Genomic DNA, 16,563 nt, shown 5'->3' with positions numbered 1-16,563 from the left:
TTGCCAGGCACAGTGTCTCATGCCTGTAATTCCCACACTTTGGGAGGCTGAGGTAGGAGGATCACTGGAGCTCAGGAGTTTGAGACTAGCATAGGCAACATGGTGAAACCTCATCTCTACCAAAACCAGAAAACTTAGCCAGGTGTGGTGGCATATGCCTATAGTCCAGCTACTTGGGAGGCTGAAGAGCAAGGATCACTTGAGCCCAGGAGGTCAGGGCTGCAGTGAACTGAGATGGTGCCACTGCACTCCAGCCCTCCAGCCCGAGCAACAGAGTGAGACCCTGTCTCCAGGAAAAAACAAAAGGTGGGGGTGTGGTAGCACGTACCTGTAGTTCCAACTACTTGGGAGGCTGAGGTAGGAGGATTGCTTGAGCCCAGGAGTTCAAGGCTGCATTGAGCCATGATTGAGCCTATGAATAGCCCTGCACTTCAGCCTGGGTAACACGGGCAGACCCCATCTGTATTAGGCCGTTCTCACACTGCTATGAAGAAATACCTGAGACTGAGTAATTTATAAAGAAAAGAGGTTTAATTGACTTATGGTTCTGCATGACTGGGAAGTCCTCAGGAAACTTACAGTCATGGTGGAAGGCAAGCAAACGCACCCTTCTTCACATGGCAGCAGCAAGGAGAAGTGCTGAGCAAAGTGGGGAAAAACTATCCGATCTTATGAGAACTCACTATCACGAGAACAACATGGGGGTAACCACCCCCAGGATTCAGTTACCTCCCACTGAGTCCCTCCCACAACATGTGGGGATTATGGGAGCTACAATTCAAGATGTTATTTGGGTAGAAACACAGCCAAGCCATATCACCATCTTTTTTTTTAAGAATTAATTGCAAGAAACATGTAGCTTTATGGATACTCAGGCCAAAGATTGCCTCCATACTAGTGAGACTTGCTAAGTAAGTTGTAAAGTAGGACCACAGATGTGGATGTTTAATAAGCTGTTTTGAGAGATAGTGATTCTGCCTTAAGTGGGATTCCCCAGCAACAGACCTTAGATGTGGAGTCCTGTGCCAGTGATGTATTAAGAAAGTGCTCCCATGAGAAGTGGCTAAGAGAGAGGAGGTGGACAGGGAAGAAGAGGATATCAGCAGGAGTGAGATCTCAGGCTACGTTTTTCAGAGTATGGCTTCTGCCTGATTCAGCAGAGGAGCTCTGGAGTATAAATTATACCTCAGACTCATCCCAAACTCTTAAGGGCGGTCCTGAGAGAATGTGAATTCCAGGGCACTTCCATTTCTCTGTACAGGCAGGCAAAGCAGGCTCCAGGGATCAGAAGGCAACCCTCCTTTGAAATATAAAAGCCAGGTTTGAAGACTATTCCCCGGGATCTTGCGAAGAGCACAGCAAAGTAGCCACCCACGCCTACAAGGCACTTTATGCTCTAGAAAAGGATGGAGCTGTCAGGACTCCCGCTGTGGTCCTAAATCAGGGAACAAGACTGGAAGGGCCAGGATGGGATCCAAAGAAGTGAATTCTGAGAATCTTGGTGAAAGAAGCCAAGAGGACATTTAACTCATCTAATAAAAGCAGCATGCTCAGTGGCTGGCGGACTGTAACTGACCCTGAAAACCCTCTGCCTAGCTCATATTCAGTCTACTATTTACAAATGATTCTTATCTCTTCATCAGAAAAGATAAAACAATGATTAGATTTCTACTTGCTGGTAACAGAAGTTTAAAGGATAAAGATTAGGTTTCAGAGTCTTACACTCTGAACATTTTATAAGTTCTGGCAGCATGCCTTTCCCTGACACCCTTCCTTGTCCTGTAATGGAAATGAATGAGATAATTTTGATCATAAAAAAAGACCAAGGGTGACTTAATTTTGCCCCACCTAATCTTCAGCTCTGTATTTTATAACCTTAAAGCCTGTAATCCAGATTGTGGTTTGGTCTAAGGTAAGAAGTTTCCCTACCTCGCTGTAACAACACTTTAAAAAAAGAGTCATATTCATAAGCAAATTTCAAAACGCTTTGGATCATAATCTGTTTGGTAATTTCCCCCCCACAATGTTTATCTCAGGATATAGTATAAAGGTGACTAGAACAGTGAAAGGGTAATTGTTAGCCCACTGTATACAAAATTAATATCATCACCTTTGGAGGCACAGAATAGCCCTAAGAAACCTTCCAAAGTACACAGTCAACTGGTGTCAGGACTGGAAAGAGAACGTTTTTGTTGGACGCCTAGCATGGTCCCCTGCCTGGTGGGTCAGGCGTGGCTCTGACCTCCCTTCGCTTCCCTTCTCGGCATTCCAAAATCCTGCCTTCTGAAAGCACAGCCCTCTGCGAACCTCAATGAGTTCCCTACGGTAATCATGGGTTTAATTTTCCAGTAAGCCAAGGTCTTGAAAAATACACATGGAAGAAAATGCTGGGGCTGTTACAGATGTCTTAACCACGTCCTTCATAAAAATCTGTTGTGTTTTGGCTTGTGATTTGGTTTAGTGAGAGTGTTCAGGACTGTTCATCTTTCTTAAAGGGCCAGTACAGTAAAATTACCTTCCGGACACCTCTCTACCTTGGTGGGGCTCCCAGTGCTTACTGGTTGGTCAGAGCAACAGGAACAAATCGAGGCTTTCAAGGCTGTGTGCAGTTGCTTGTTGTTAATGGGAGGAGAATCGACATGAGGCCCTGGCCCCTGGGAAAAGCACTCAGTGGGGCTGATGTGGGTAAGTGGCTGCCCAGTGAGTTGGGGTACTCTTACGGGACTTATGTCTTATGAGACTGCCTTTCAGGCTTGGGCCAAGGAGGGAGCAGCAACATTAGGTGCTACCCTGGGAAGCTGGTACCTGCAGAACTTCATGGGGGAGGTGGGCCCCAGGTGTGAGGTTGGTGCTCTGTGGACATGTGACCCTGAGTCTGAACACCAAGATATGGTAACAGTATAACACAAACCCTGGTTGTGTCCTGCTAGCATCTTGGGCCTCATTAAATATAGCATGGTCTTATTGAACAAAGCAACAAGCGATCTAGCCCTTTTACCTTACCTCACCCAGACCAGTGGAAGAGCCAACACAGTAATGTAAGAAGAGCTTTCATAGACTCTCTGTTCCTAAAAGAAGTGGTTAAATCCTAATTCATGATCACTGTGCCAAACATCTTCTCAAACGCTCTCTCATTTAACCTCATGCTAACTCTAAGAGGTAGAAATTATTATCATGCCCATTTCATACAATAAGAAACTAGGCTTATTTTTAAAAGCAATAAGGACATTAATTCTATCACTGAAGGCAGCAGGTAGATAATTCCAAGGTTGGTTAATTCAGGGACTGTCTAGTAGGGCTGCCATAACAAAATACCACAGACTGGGCAAGTTAAACGTCAGAAATTAATTTTCCCACAGTTTGGGAGACTGGAAGTCCTAGATCAAGGTGCCGGCCAAGTTGGTTTCTGGGGAGGCCTCTCTCCTTGGCCTGCAGACGGCCACCTTCTTGCTGTGTGCTTGCAGGTTTTTCCCCCAATGTATGCACACCCCTAGTATCTCTCTGTGTGTCCGAATATCCTCCTCTAACGACAACAATCAGACTGGATTAGGTCCCCACTCTTAATGACCTCAATTAACCTTAAATACCTCCTTAAAGATATTATCTCCAAATACAGGGAGCTAGGTCTTCAACTGTGAATTTTGGGGAAAAGACAGTTCAGTCCGTAACAGGGTCCCTGTGATTTCAGGACTCTGAGTTGGTGTCTCTCTGATATTCATCCTTTTCATTCACTACATTAAGCACCACATCCTCATGACTTTGTCCTTGGCAAGAAATGCAAGTCTTTTCCTTGAGTCTCTTTTCCCTCCATCTCTAAGAGGCTATTTTGAAAGAATGCACAGTGAACACCACAGTCTCACTTTCTAAAATCCACCGTTAACATTTTGCTGCATTTTCTTGACCACATATCAATTCATCCCTCTCTCCATTCCTCAATCAGAGGTAGGATTCGATTCTCGTGACTCCCAGAACAGTTTTTTGTTTTGTTTTTTTCTTGTAGCTAATATTAGTTGAGCACCTACTTTAAGTAGGCACCATTCTAAATTACTTTGATCTTTCCAAGGTTATGAAGTGGGTGCTGACATTAGTCTTAGTTTACAGATAAGAACCAATGCGGCCAGGTGTAGTGGCTCACATCAGTAATCCCAGCATTTTGGAAGGCTGAGGCAGGTGGATCACCTGAGATCAGGAGTTGGAGGCCAGCCTGGCCAACATGGTGAAATTCTGTCTCTACTAAAAATACAAAATTAGCCAGATATGGTGGCATGCCTCTGTAATCCCAGCCACCCAGGAAGCTGAGGCAAGAGAATCACTTGAACCTGGGAGGTAAAGGTTGCAGTGAGCTGAGACCGTGCCACTGTACTCCAGCTTGGGCGACAGAGTAAGACTCCATCTCAAAAAAAAAAAAAAAAAAAAAAAAAACAACCCAATGGTACAGAACAGTTAAGTAACTCACCCAAGGCCACACAGCTAATAAGCGGTAGAGCCCAATGTGACCTTAGCCATGCTGGCACCAGGGCCAACCCTCTTAACAAAATCAACTACAGCTACCAAATTGTTTCCCTCCACCTTGTTCACTCCTATAAGTGATGCCATTGTTATAACCACAAAAGATGAAGTTTACTTAACAAGAAAACTTTATCATCCATTGATTACTTGGTCAAAGTAAACAATAAGCAGCAATGACTGAAACAATTATTGAAGCTGTCACTACGGTAGGACAGTGTCTCCAAAAATCCCTCTTCTCTCTGTGATGATTCAGAATCAGCAGTCCCATCAGGAGTCACATGCCTTGTTTAAGAGCCTGGACTCTGAAGGCAGATTCCCTGGATTTGACAAATTTTTGCAACTCCGTCTCCCCATCTAGAAATAGTATCAACCTTATAAGTTTATTTTGTTTAAATGAGTTGTGCATAAAAAGCACTTGGAATAGGGCCTTGCCCATTGCAAACATTTCATAAATGTTTCTTGTTTTTAATATTATTATTAATATCCTACCCCTACCCATCAAATTAGCTATAATCTGTTTCTTCAGGAAAACACTCCCTGAATAAGCCGGCAGTCCTGAGATGGCATGACAGCCTCTAACAGGTCATTCAGAGGTTGCAGAGTGGGCAAGAACTGATTTCTGCCAGCTTTGCTAATTCCCACACAGTGCAATACCAACTTCTCCAGCAGGTGGCACCAAAAGGACCTACCCTGAGGGCTCCAGCTCCCTGGATACAGCCACTGGATTACTATATAGATGACTGTGATTATTAACGGCACGTGTCAGCCATGTTGGTGATTTACAGTTCCTCCCGTTTTGTTTCCTCTGGGGTATAAGGGTGGGACTGGTTATCCTTCCTCAGCTTCCATGCTTGCTGTCCTCCTGAAATTCCAGTTTTTATAAGTCAAATGCTGCCTCACCAGGGAGGTCATGGTTCCCCATCCGATACCTCTAACTTGGCATTGCCATCTTCAACTGTGACTTTTTCTCTGCCTTCCCACTAAACTCATCTTCATTCCCCAAAGGGCCCTTTCATTACTCAGTTCTTTCCACTTCATCTCCTGTCTTTCATTAGACTGTTCCCAGCTCCTGTGCTCTCTGAAAGTCACATTCTAGAATAGTCAGTCAGCAATCTCAGAAAAGTTTGCATTCTCTGGTCCAGCTCTTGATTATTTTCATTCAGTTTCTCAAACCTATATTTCTGCCACTTATGTATGCCAATCCTGTCTTGGATAACCCCATTCTGCTGGAGCAGTCACAGAGCCACTTCCCAAGGTATTTGAGATTCAAGAGGTCTGTGGTAACCATGGGTCTCACCATGGCTGACCAGCTCTTTTCCTCATTTCACTCAATAAATATTTCACTGAGCACCTGCTTAGTGCTTGTCACAATGCTGGGTGCTGAAGATCAAGTAATGAACAAGACAGGATCCACCTCAGCCCTCATACGGCTGCCATGAGGAGAGACCAAATTAATATAATAATGACACAGTGAAGGTGAAGTTACACCTGGGGTAAGTGTTATGAAGGAGAAGTGACAGTGCAATGATATTAAATAGGGAGGTTTTAGGGCCTGGAGGGCGGGGAACGAGTTTCTCAGAAGAGGAAGTTAATATGAAGCAAGAGTAGGAGTAAAAAGGTGGAGAAGAGAGGGAAGGACATTCCAGGCAGAGGGAAGGGCTTGTTCCAGGGAAATAGGAGCAGGGAGATGGGTGCCATGATCTAGTTTGTAGTTTGAGAAGATCCTCTGACAGCTAATTGGAAGGGGCTTTCAGGGATACATGTAGACCAGCTGAGGTTTAGTGCAGTAGGTCTCATGACAAATGACGGTTTGATCTAGGTGGTGGTGGTGGTGGTGGAAACCGAGACAGATCTGACAGATCACTAGGGGATAAATAGGTGGGCCTTGGTTATGGGTTGGGGGCTGGGGACTGGGAAGCTTCTTCTTGTTCATGGTCTCTTTAAGGAACTCCACCCAATGATGTTCCACATTCTTTCCCCTCCTTAGGAGTCTTATTTCTCTTCTACCTCTCACTTTATTATCTAGCAGAAACCTACACCACAGCTGGTCTATGGTAGGCGCTGGTGAAAGCGACTTTACATATTGATGATGAGGTCCGTGTGTACATGACCTTGCCACACCCACCTCTCCTTCCCATCACTCTGAGTTGAGAGTTTTCCTCCTGAAACGAACCTATTCAGCTACACTGCTTTCACCAAGTCAACACCTCCGTCTGGCTTTCATGACCTCCCCTACCCCACCCCCACCTCTTAAAAATAGTTAAAATGCAGAAGATTTGTAAAGTGATTCATCCCTGTACATCTAAAATAACACAAGGACCCTGCTTCTTCCTGTGGATCCAGCCAAGCTCTGTGAAGGAATCACAACCCACAGATATTGATGGGGCTCAGGGACCTTTAAGAATTTGGCTCCTTAAGATCAAAGTCAGCCAGCATCTCTGTAGAGACTGTGAATGTTGGGGGTGACATTCTTAGGGCTGTGGCTGGAGACCACTGGTCATGTCTGCATGAACAGCCAGTAGCCACCAGCTGGAATTCACAGAGACTAGCCCACCCCAGCTGGGGTGGCAAGCCATCTGCAAGGGCTTTAATTAAATTCTGTTAGCAACCCATGAAGACAGTCTCCTCTCCTGGGTCTACCCTGGGTGCCTGGTCCTTACCCCTCCTCCCAGTGAGTCTTTATGAAAAGGCTGGACCAATTCAAGGAGGGAAGGGTGAGAGACTCACCTTGCCGAGGTGACACACTCAGGCAAAGGAGGGCTCCTGCTGTCACAGGGTGGGCTACCAGCTCATGCAGAGGGCAGCCTTGAAGACAGAGAGAGCACAGCTGGACGCTTCACTTCCAGAGGAACACCCTTCTACCTCCACCCCCAGAAAAAGTGTTTTGTACTCCCTCATGTGGTTCTGGGCCAGATGGTGGTCCATCTGTCTAACTGATTTCTTACACACAAAGAAAAAACACAAGCAGAAGAAAAACAGCCCATGAAAAGTCTGTTTGTTTTCCTCTGATGACCTACGCTTGAAAATGACAAAGGATACCCTTTCTGTAGCTCTCTGATCTGTTTGGTGAAGAGAACTGACTCATCAGATGTTGAGCCTTTCAGCCCTCATTCCTGCAGCCCACCTTTCTGTCCCTCATAAGAGTGTAACTTTGGAAGTAGAAATAGGGGTTCTGAAACCCTTGTGCCAGCGTATTATGGGGCCCTCCCTCCCGGCTCCCTACCCCAGACAGAGGAGTCCACAATCCAGGTGAGTTAATCAGCTTAGATGTGGCTGGGTAACTCCTTCCATGCTTACCTTGTTTGTCTCAACTTTGAACCAAGGCAGCAGCACTTAAGCTAATTGGGGTCATGCAATTTAGAATGCTTTTAACATAAACACCCTGTTGACATTGGAGAGATTGAAATATGCTCTTGTGGAAGCAACAGAGAGATGAATTAAAGCAGAAACAGCTCAGTCATCTCAGTTAGTGGTCATAAAATTGCCCAGAAATGTAGTATTTGATTTATTGTGTCCATCATGTGTTTTAAAGTCCCTGTGGCTCTTCATACAGGACAAACCAAAATCAAATTAAAGTGAAGAGCAGGTTCCACTTACCCTGAAAGCCCGTTTGCAGTTGTGCAGGGCTGCAAATCAACAGGAGTAAGAACTGAACTGTATTTATTCAGAACCATGAGCTGCTGGTGGAGTCAGCACCACTGTGTTGGACTGGCACACATGCCAGATTGGCTTTGTAATTCTCATTCTGCATTTAGGGGAATGCAGCAGTGGAATCTGTGATGAGGCCTCGTGCATCAATGGTGGCACCTGCACAGCAATCAAAGCCGACTCCTACATTTGCCTCTGTCCCCTTGGGTTTAAAGGTCGACACTGTGAAGACGGTAAGAAAGAAGCAAGTTGATGGCAGTTTCTGTCTGCATGTTAATTCCTGTAGATGTACTTTATCATCAATGTACTTTTTTTTTTTGAAACAAAGGCTCCCTTTTTGTTGCCCAGGCCAGAGTGCAGTGACACATCTCGGCTCACTGCAACTTCCACCCCTCAGGTTCAAGTGATTCTCTTCTGCCTCAGCCTCTTGGGTAGCTGGGACTACAGGCATGCGCCACCATGCCCAGCTAATTTTTGTAGTTTTAGTAGAGACGGGGTTTCATCGTGTTGGCCAGGCTGGTCTCTAACTCCTGACCTCAAGTGATCTGCTCGCCTCGGCCTCCCAAAGTGCTGGGATTATAGGTGTGAGCCACCATGCCCGGCCTCATCAGTATACTTTTAGCAAAGCTAATAAAGCCCCATACATTTTTGTGGGATCTGCATTGTTTTGTTGGGAGAGATGGGGAAAACTGGTTTTTAACCAGGTTGGAGCATCTCTGAGTACAAAAATTTGTTTGGCAAAGAGAACTCACTCATCTGGGTGTTGAGCCTTTCAAAACTTCTTACTACGGGGCATCTTTTGTCCCTCAGCCAAACATATGTTTATTTCAAGATGCCAAGAATGAATGGGCTCCTCTTGGCCCTTGAATGACTTTTAAAGAACCTGTATTGGTATGGTTTGTATCAGACTGAATTCAAAATATTTAAAACTCATGCTTATGCCCTTCAGAGTATTTGTCAGTTTCTGATAAACAATTGGGAAGCTGGGGCCGGGTGTGGTGGCTCACGCCTGTAATCCCAGCACCTTAGGAGGCTGAGGCCAACATGGTGAAACCCCTTCTCTACTAAAAATGCAAAAAATGGCTGGGCGTGGTAGTGCGCAGCTGTAATCCCAACTGACCAAAAGGCTGAGGCAGGAGAACTGCTCGAACCTGGGAGGCAGAGGTTGCAGTGAGCTGAGATCTCACCACTGCACTCCAGCCTGGGCAACAGAGAGAGACTCCATCTCAAAAAAAAAAAAAAAATATATATATATATATATATATAGGGAAGGTAGACACAGATACAGAAACATTAACAATGTGATGCGACAAAAGCACCCTTTTTTTGTACTGTTATGCTAAATTATTTCACACTTTAATACTGTATATACACAGAATATGTAACTATATACATATTCTGTATATACATATATATACATGTACACACATATGTATATATATACACATAGAAACACATACACACAAGTACACATGTGCACACACACACACACGCAAATGATAACAGAAAATTTCAAAGATTTCGGAAAATCATGGAGGGTTCCAAAAATGATTTTGGAAAATCAGTTTTCCAGAATTCTAAAATTAAAATAAAAAGAAAGTAAAACTGAGGCTAAGATTACAAAACTAGTCAAATTCTTCCCTAATTCAGATTTAGACCTAAGATACCACACTGGGGAAAACTTTTGTAATCTCAAACCACGTGTCACCTAGAAGAGGGTGTATGAGTCAGGGTAAGCCAATGCTGTTACATACCATCTCATACTTCAGTAGCCTTACATAATCAAAGCTGGTTCTTGCTCACATTACAAAATCACTGCAGAGGTGGTGGTAAGAGAGGGGTTCTGCTCCACATAGTTATACAGGGACGCAGGTTTCTGCCATCTAATGGCTGTTCTGGGGCCTTGGAGTCCTCCACTGATAGCTGCATCCAGCCAGCATGTGAGAGGAGAGAAAGAACATGGAGGATGGGGGGAAGTTTCAGGGGCCAGACTGTGTGATTCTTTCACACATGTTCTACTGGCCGGAATTCAGTCACACCACCAAGCTATTGTAGGGCTGCTGGGAATTGTAGTTTAGGTCTGATCCAGGAAGAAAAGAACACAGCTATGGGTGTACATCTGGTCAGTTTCTGCCACAGCGGGATTTCTAACATCATGTTTGTTTCTTCAGCTTTCACCTTGACCATTCCGCAATTCAGAGAGTCTCTGAGATCCTACGCTGCAACGCCCTGGCCACTGGAGCCCCAGCATTACCTTTCCTTCATGGAGTTTGAGATCACATTTCGGCCAGATTCAGGAAACGGTGTCCTCCTATACAGCTATGACACAGACAGCAAAGACTTCCTATCCATCAACATGGCAGAGGGCCACGTGGAGTTCCGCTTTGACTGTGGCTCTGGGACGGGTATTCTGAGGTGAGGGCTGAAACCTTCTGGGACCCTTTCCCTTAAAAAGGCAAAGAGTAACTCCTTCACAACAAAATAAAAACAAATTGCAATTCAACAGCTTACACTCATCCTGTCTTCTCTACATTCTTATCCTCTGAAACGTGTCCTGATTTGTCCTGCTTCATGCAGGTGACAGGCTTCCTATAGAGAGTGCTCTCCTGCCCACACAGCTGCGTTTTCTCAAATAACTACCCAACAAGTAGCAATTCTATACTTCAAACTAGGGAAAATGGACTTGCCTCAGTTGGAAGTAAACTGCCTCCATTTCCAGCTAAGCTTACGCCATGCTGGCCACAGAAACTTGATGAACTGTAACTAATCAGCATCTTACACAGAGCATCACGTGATGGGCACCCAGCAAATATATGTCAACTAGTAAAAAAGTATTAACAAATATTTATGAACAAAAATGTCCTTGATAACCTCACTCTAAATTTTCACTTTCCTCTTGAACTATTTTTTTAATGGAAACTGACAGTTAATCATCAGCAATGCAAAGACCCACTCCCTAACTGATACGCTCAAGAAAGAAGTGTGATGGGTGGTTTCCGTAGCACTGCAGGAAATGGGTGCTTCGCGGTACTTGCTGGTATTTGCAGAATGGTCTGAGTAGTCAAAACTTTTCTACCGTTATCTAGTTTGTACTATTAAATTACTTAGCAGGTCAGTTGTTCCTTGGAGCCTGTAGTTGGTAGATGCAGATACTTTTATTTGTTTATGTCTCCATCTTTTTACTGTGCTCCTTCTGTGGTAGCTTTAACCTCCAAACCGGACGGACCACTCATCAAATGTGGACATACTCCTTGCGCATACATTTGTCTAATGCTTCTCTTTTGAAACTCAAAAAGATGTTTGCTCCATGCTGCCCTGTAACAGGATATCAGTTAGTCTGTTGTTGTTTCAAAGAATATTGCTAACTGTGTTCAATCACTATTCATATTGCTAGACTGTCATGTTTAAAAAGAGTATGTGGGTGAGATGTAACAGCCATGCATTTCCCTTAACTGCTGATCATTTTTCCTGGCTGATGGAAAATGCTCATTGCATTAGGTTTCAATGCTTCTCAGAAAGGACGGTTTATTTTTGTCCTTGTGGCTGAATTCCTACACATTGGTGACACCTTCTCCCCTAGAGGAATGGACAAATATTGTTGTACCTCTGGTTATACAAAAACATCCTATATTTCAAGACAACTTTGGTGGGGATTTAATTGATTCAATTTACATATGATTATGCAAAATAGTCTAAGCAGTTCACTTAGAACTGTATTCAAGGAAGACACCTTGAATATCACCTTGCACTTTTAAATGGTTTTCTTTCTGGATCAGGAATGACCAGAAAGATCCAGGAGAGGGTCGGGGCTCGTCAGCCCCTCTCCTGGACAGGCTGCCCCCTCCACACTGCCTGTCTGCAGTGTCAGCTCCAGCTGTCGGGTCACAAGCACATGGAACACTTAGAAGTCAAGCATTTTTCTCTTTCATAACTCTGTGCCTATTAAAAACACAAGGTGTTTTTAATTTTTTTAATAAATATTATTTCACTGTCTGTCAGGAAAGGCAATGGAAAAAGAAGTTTTAAGAATTAGGTGATGGAAATGAGGCAAGAGTTTCTAAGGGACAAATCACCGTCTTTCCCCTTTTCCCATCCTGTCCTGAGTGTAACCTGACAACAATGATTAATCCTGGTATTTCAGATGCCCCTTTGGAAGCTGTTTATTTTGGAAACCATTTCAAAGACTTCTTGCTTAATTAAGAAAATGCAGTGAAAGCCCCAACTACAGGAAGTTGTGGAATTGGCCAAATCATTTTAACTTTAGAAAAAGGATACAATGGGCAAATTCATTATGAACTTGATTAAAAAATCAAGACAATTGGAATGAGTTCTTGATGGCCCTGATCGATAAAAGGGTGTTGAGGAAGATGACGCATCGACAGCAAGTGACCTCTGCAGCACAAAAAACATGAAACGGCTCAGTTATGGAGATAGACCACTTAAAAAGGGCTGCTTGTTTCTTTATTGCATATTGATTTAGCCAAGGTGATTAAATTCTAATTGCTAAGAACAAATCACAAAAGCATTTGCCAAAGCAAAAAAAAATCAAGTGAGGGGGTGGTGACCTTTCAATAATTGTGCCCATTGGTATTCCTCATGGTTTTCTAAAGAAGATCCAGGACCACAAAATAATTGGGAAGTTCAGCAAGGGCCAGGAACTAGACATTGCTGGAAACACAAATGCAATAATGAGACTCTTTCTGCACACCTCACTATAAAATGTAATGAGTAAGACTTGCATAAATGAGGCCGGGCGCGGTGGCTCAAGCCTGTAATCCCAGCACTTTGGGAGGCCGAGGCGGGTGGATCACGAGGTCAAGAGATCGAGACCATCCTGGTCAACACAGTGAAACCCCGTCTCTACTAAAAATACAAAAAATTAGCTGGGCATGGTGGTGCGTGCCTGTAATCCCAGCTACTCAGGAGGCTGAGGCAGGAGAATTGCCTGAACCCAGGAGGCGGAGGTTGTGGTGAGCCGAGATCGCGCCATTGCACCCCACCCTGGGTAACAAAAGCAAACCTCCCTACCAAAAAAAAAAAAAAAAAAAAAAAGACTTGCATAAATGTCATTAAACTTTAAGCACTTCCACTTTGAATGAATAATTGAACTTTTAATGTCATTTTAATCATTTTTACAATATCAGAAAATATGAAATCTGTTTCCTGCCCAATTGTTTATTAAAAATGTCAAACATATAGAAAAATTGGAAGAATTGTACAGTAAACATCCTGATACCGAGCACCTGTAATCTGTAATTAACATTTTGCTGTATTTGCTTCATCACATATCTAGCCATTGTTATATCTGTCCATCCATCCTTTTTTTTTTTTTTTTTTTTTTGAGATGGAGTCTCTCTCTGTCACCCAGGTTAGAGTGCAGTGGCTCAATCTTATCTTGACTCACTGCAATCTCTGCCTCCCAGGCTCAAGCGATTCTCCTGCCTCAGCCTCCTGAGTAGCTGGGACTCCAGGCATGTGCCACCACACCCAGCTAATTTTTTTTATTTTTAGTAAAGACAAGGTTTCACCATGTTAGCCAGGACAATCTCCATCTCCTGACCTCATGATCCACCCACCTCGGCCTCCCAAAGTGCTGAGATTAAAGAGAGGCACCGTGCCTGGTCCTTTTTTAAAAAAAATTTTAATGACCAAAACAAAGCATTTAAAACTGCAGCTTCTCAAAGAACCACTTGTTCTTGCCCATCAATTCCTCTCTTCGTACTTGACCTGGGCCTCCCATCAGGCCTTGCGTTTAAGACGTCTTTATTGATAACAGTTTTGTCCAAGGGGCTATCTGGTGGCTGTAGGGGTGATCTGAGGTGCCATCATCAATGCTCTTCACAGTGACAGCTTTGTGTCCAGAGCAGCACCTGGAGAGGACCACTACCTCTTTCCCAGGTTTCACAAACTTGCCCATTTCAATAGCAGCCACTCAGGCCTACAGCAGAAAGGTCCTTCTTATTTTTCATGAATTTCAAAGTATGTTACAGACATTGGTACACCAAATAATTTGTTTTTTACACCATAGCTCATAGAATTTTTCTCTTCTTCCAAGCTTGTGCACAATTATGACCATGTTTTACCTTCATGCCACCTCTCATCTAGAAAACCAAACTCGCTGAACCCCATTTCAGGCTCATTGTGAGGAATAAATAAAACAATAAATGCAATGCTCCTACTGTATGAAGGGGTCCAATAAATGGTAGCTAATCTGGCTGTTGTTACTAAGCAGGAATTAGTGTTTTCTTTTTACTGAGTGGATTGGGGTGCCTACGGTTAGCACTGGTTTTCCATGGCTAGATTGATAAAAATTATCCATAATGTGCTAACCCATGCTCAGTTTCCTTCTATGTTAGTCAGTGTTCTCCGGGGAAACAGAACCAATAGGCTGTAATAGATATGTAGAGAGATTTATCATGAGGCATTGGCTTGCATGATTGTGGAGGCTGAGAAGTCCCGTGCCCTGCCGTCTGCAAGCTGGCAGCCCGGGAAATTTAGTGGTGTATTTCCAGTCCAAGCCCAAAGACCTGAGAACCAGAGAGCCCACGATGTCAGTTCCAGTCCAAGTTACAGGCCCAGTACCAGGAAGCTGATGATATAAGTCTTTGTCCCAGTCTGAAGACCAAAGAACCAGGAGCACTGATGTTCAAGGCAGGAGAAGGTGGATGTACCAGCTCAAGAAGGGAGAGCACACCCTCCTTCCTCTTCCTTTTTGTTGAGTTCAGAGCCTCTGCACATTGCATGATGCCTGCCCAGGTGGTGAGGGCAGATCTTTACTAAGTCTACTGATTCAGGTGCTCATCTCTTCCAGAAACCACACCCAGAGATAATGTTCTACCAGCTATCTGGGCATTCCTTATCCTAGTCAATTCGATACATAAAATTAATATCACATCTTCCTTCCACAGGAGTGAAGATCCCCTCACCCTAGGCAACTGGCACGAGCTTCGTGTATCTCGCACAGCAAAAAATGGAATTTTACAGGTGGATAAACAGAAGGTAGTGGAGGGGATGGCAGAGGTAAGAATAGCACGGCTTTTCTCTTGTTGGTCAGTGTAAACCAGATTACTGTTTACTGCCTGTCCTGGTAGAAAAGCAGCACAGTGTTGTGGTTAAGTACATGGACTTCAGTGCCTCTGTCAAAATCCCAGCTTCCCACAGGGCAAATTACTTAACTTTTCTATTGGTTAATTATAAATGGGGATAATAATAGTATGGGCCTCATAGAGTTGTTGTGAGGATTAAATGAGTTGAAACCCAATACGTTCAGCACTTACAAAATTGCCTTTTACCTCTTCACCTCCCACCTCCACCTTTGTTCTTATCAGCTGTACCAGGTAGTAGGTAAGAACATGGACCCCGGGGTGGGTCCCATGGTGCGTGGGGGAGGCCTGACAAGAACAGGTTGTGAGACCAGACTCCTGGGGCTAAGAACCTGGCTCCATTACTTACCAGTGGGGTGAGCTCATACTGGTTACTTGACCTACCACCAAGGTTGTTTTTCTCGTCTCAGCATTATCCTCATAAACCAGCCTGGAGGTTTGCTCAGCTTTACAAACTGCTTCCAGCCAAGTCAAGGTGTGGCATCTGGACACCAAGCCCCTCACTGCAGAGCAGGTCTGGCTTTGGTGGGGTCTGTTTGCTTCTCTCCTGCGGTCCTCCGTGGGCGTGACAGCTGCAGCCCTTCCACTTGTCAGCAGGAGCGCTCATATCAATGGGGATAATGGTGATGATAATAGTGCCTACTTCACAGAATTGCTGTGAGAATTAAAAGAATTGTCCATGTAAAATACAACAGTACCTGATGCCAGGTCAGCAATAAACAGCTTTACGTAGCAGCAGTAGTGGTGGTGGAAGTAGTAGCCGTGGTTAATAGTGTACAGTTATGGACTCAAGGGGAGAATTTCTACTCAAGTTTATAACTTCCCTCCATGATTTTAATTCCAAGGTCATATCCAAAGAAAGATAACATTTTTAAGAGAAAGTCAGGGAGATTTGCTTTAAACTCTAACCTGCTAGGATTCTGCAAACACACACACACAATTTACAGTTCCTTAAAAATAGAGGGGAATTTAGATTGGCCAATATCTTAGTTCCCACCAGTTTTCATTCTGTGCAAAGGAAGATTTAAAGAGGACATTGACAAATTTAGGTATACTAATAAGCAAATATATTAGTAGAAAAAAGAAAAGGAGGAAGACGAGACTTTTGGTGGGGAAAGAGTTACTTGATTGGAGGGAGAAGAAAGAGGGACAGATATGTCCAGAAGCCAGCCTGACGGGCTGCAGTGGTAGGAGGACCTCCTTGGGAATGAGGGGAATCCAAAATTGGGTTCTGTGTCAAGAGGTGGGCACACTTCACACCTAGAAAATGCTCCATATATATCTGGGGAGGGAGGGAGGGAAG

The 16,563-nt window shown here is 44.1% G+C and overlaps 1 protein-coding gene across 3 annotated transcripts in view; it reads left to right on the top strand.

Annotated features, from left to right (window-relative positions):
- EGFLAM (EGF like, fibronectin type III and laminin G domains) overlaps positions 1-16,563 on the top strand; it is a 227,006-nt gene that overhangs the window by 177,251 nt on the left and 33,192 nt on the right. For all 3 annotated transcript variants that reach the window (XM_032278918.1, XM_032278919.1, XM_032278917.1), the window contains 4 exons: positions 2,496-2,685; positions 8,265-8,390; positions 10,329-10,572; positions 15,066-15,177. In XM_032278918.1, coding sequence (XP_032134809.1) covers positions 2,496-2,685; positions 8,265-8,390; positions 10,329-10,572; positions 15,066-15,177 — 672 coding nt within the window. The remainder of the gene's footprint in view (positions 1-2,495; positions 2,686-8,264; positions 8,391-10,328; positions 10,573-15,065; positions 15,178-16,563) is intronic.

The sequence above is a fragment of the Sapajus apella genome, unplaced genomic scaffold (assembly GCF_009761245.1).
Source record: "Sapajus apella isolate SASKATOON/1434 unplaced genomic scaffold, GSC_monkey_1.0 scaffold11, whole genome shotgun sequence".
Lineage (NCBI taxonomy): Eukaryota > Metazoa > Chordata > Mammalia > Primates > Cebidae > Sapajus > Sapajus apella.
This window is presented reverse-complemented; position numbering and strand designations above follow the sequence as displayed.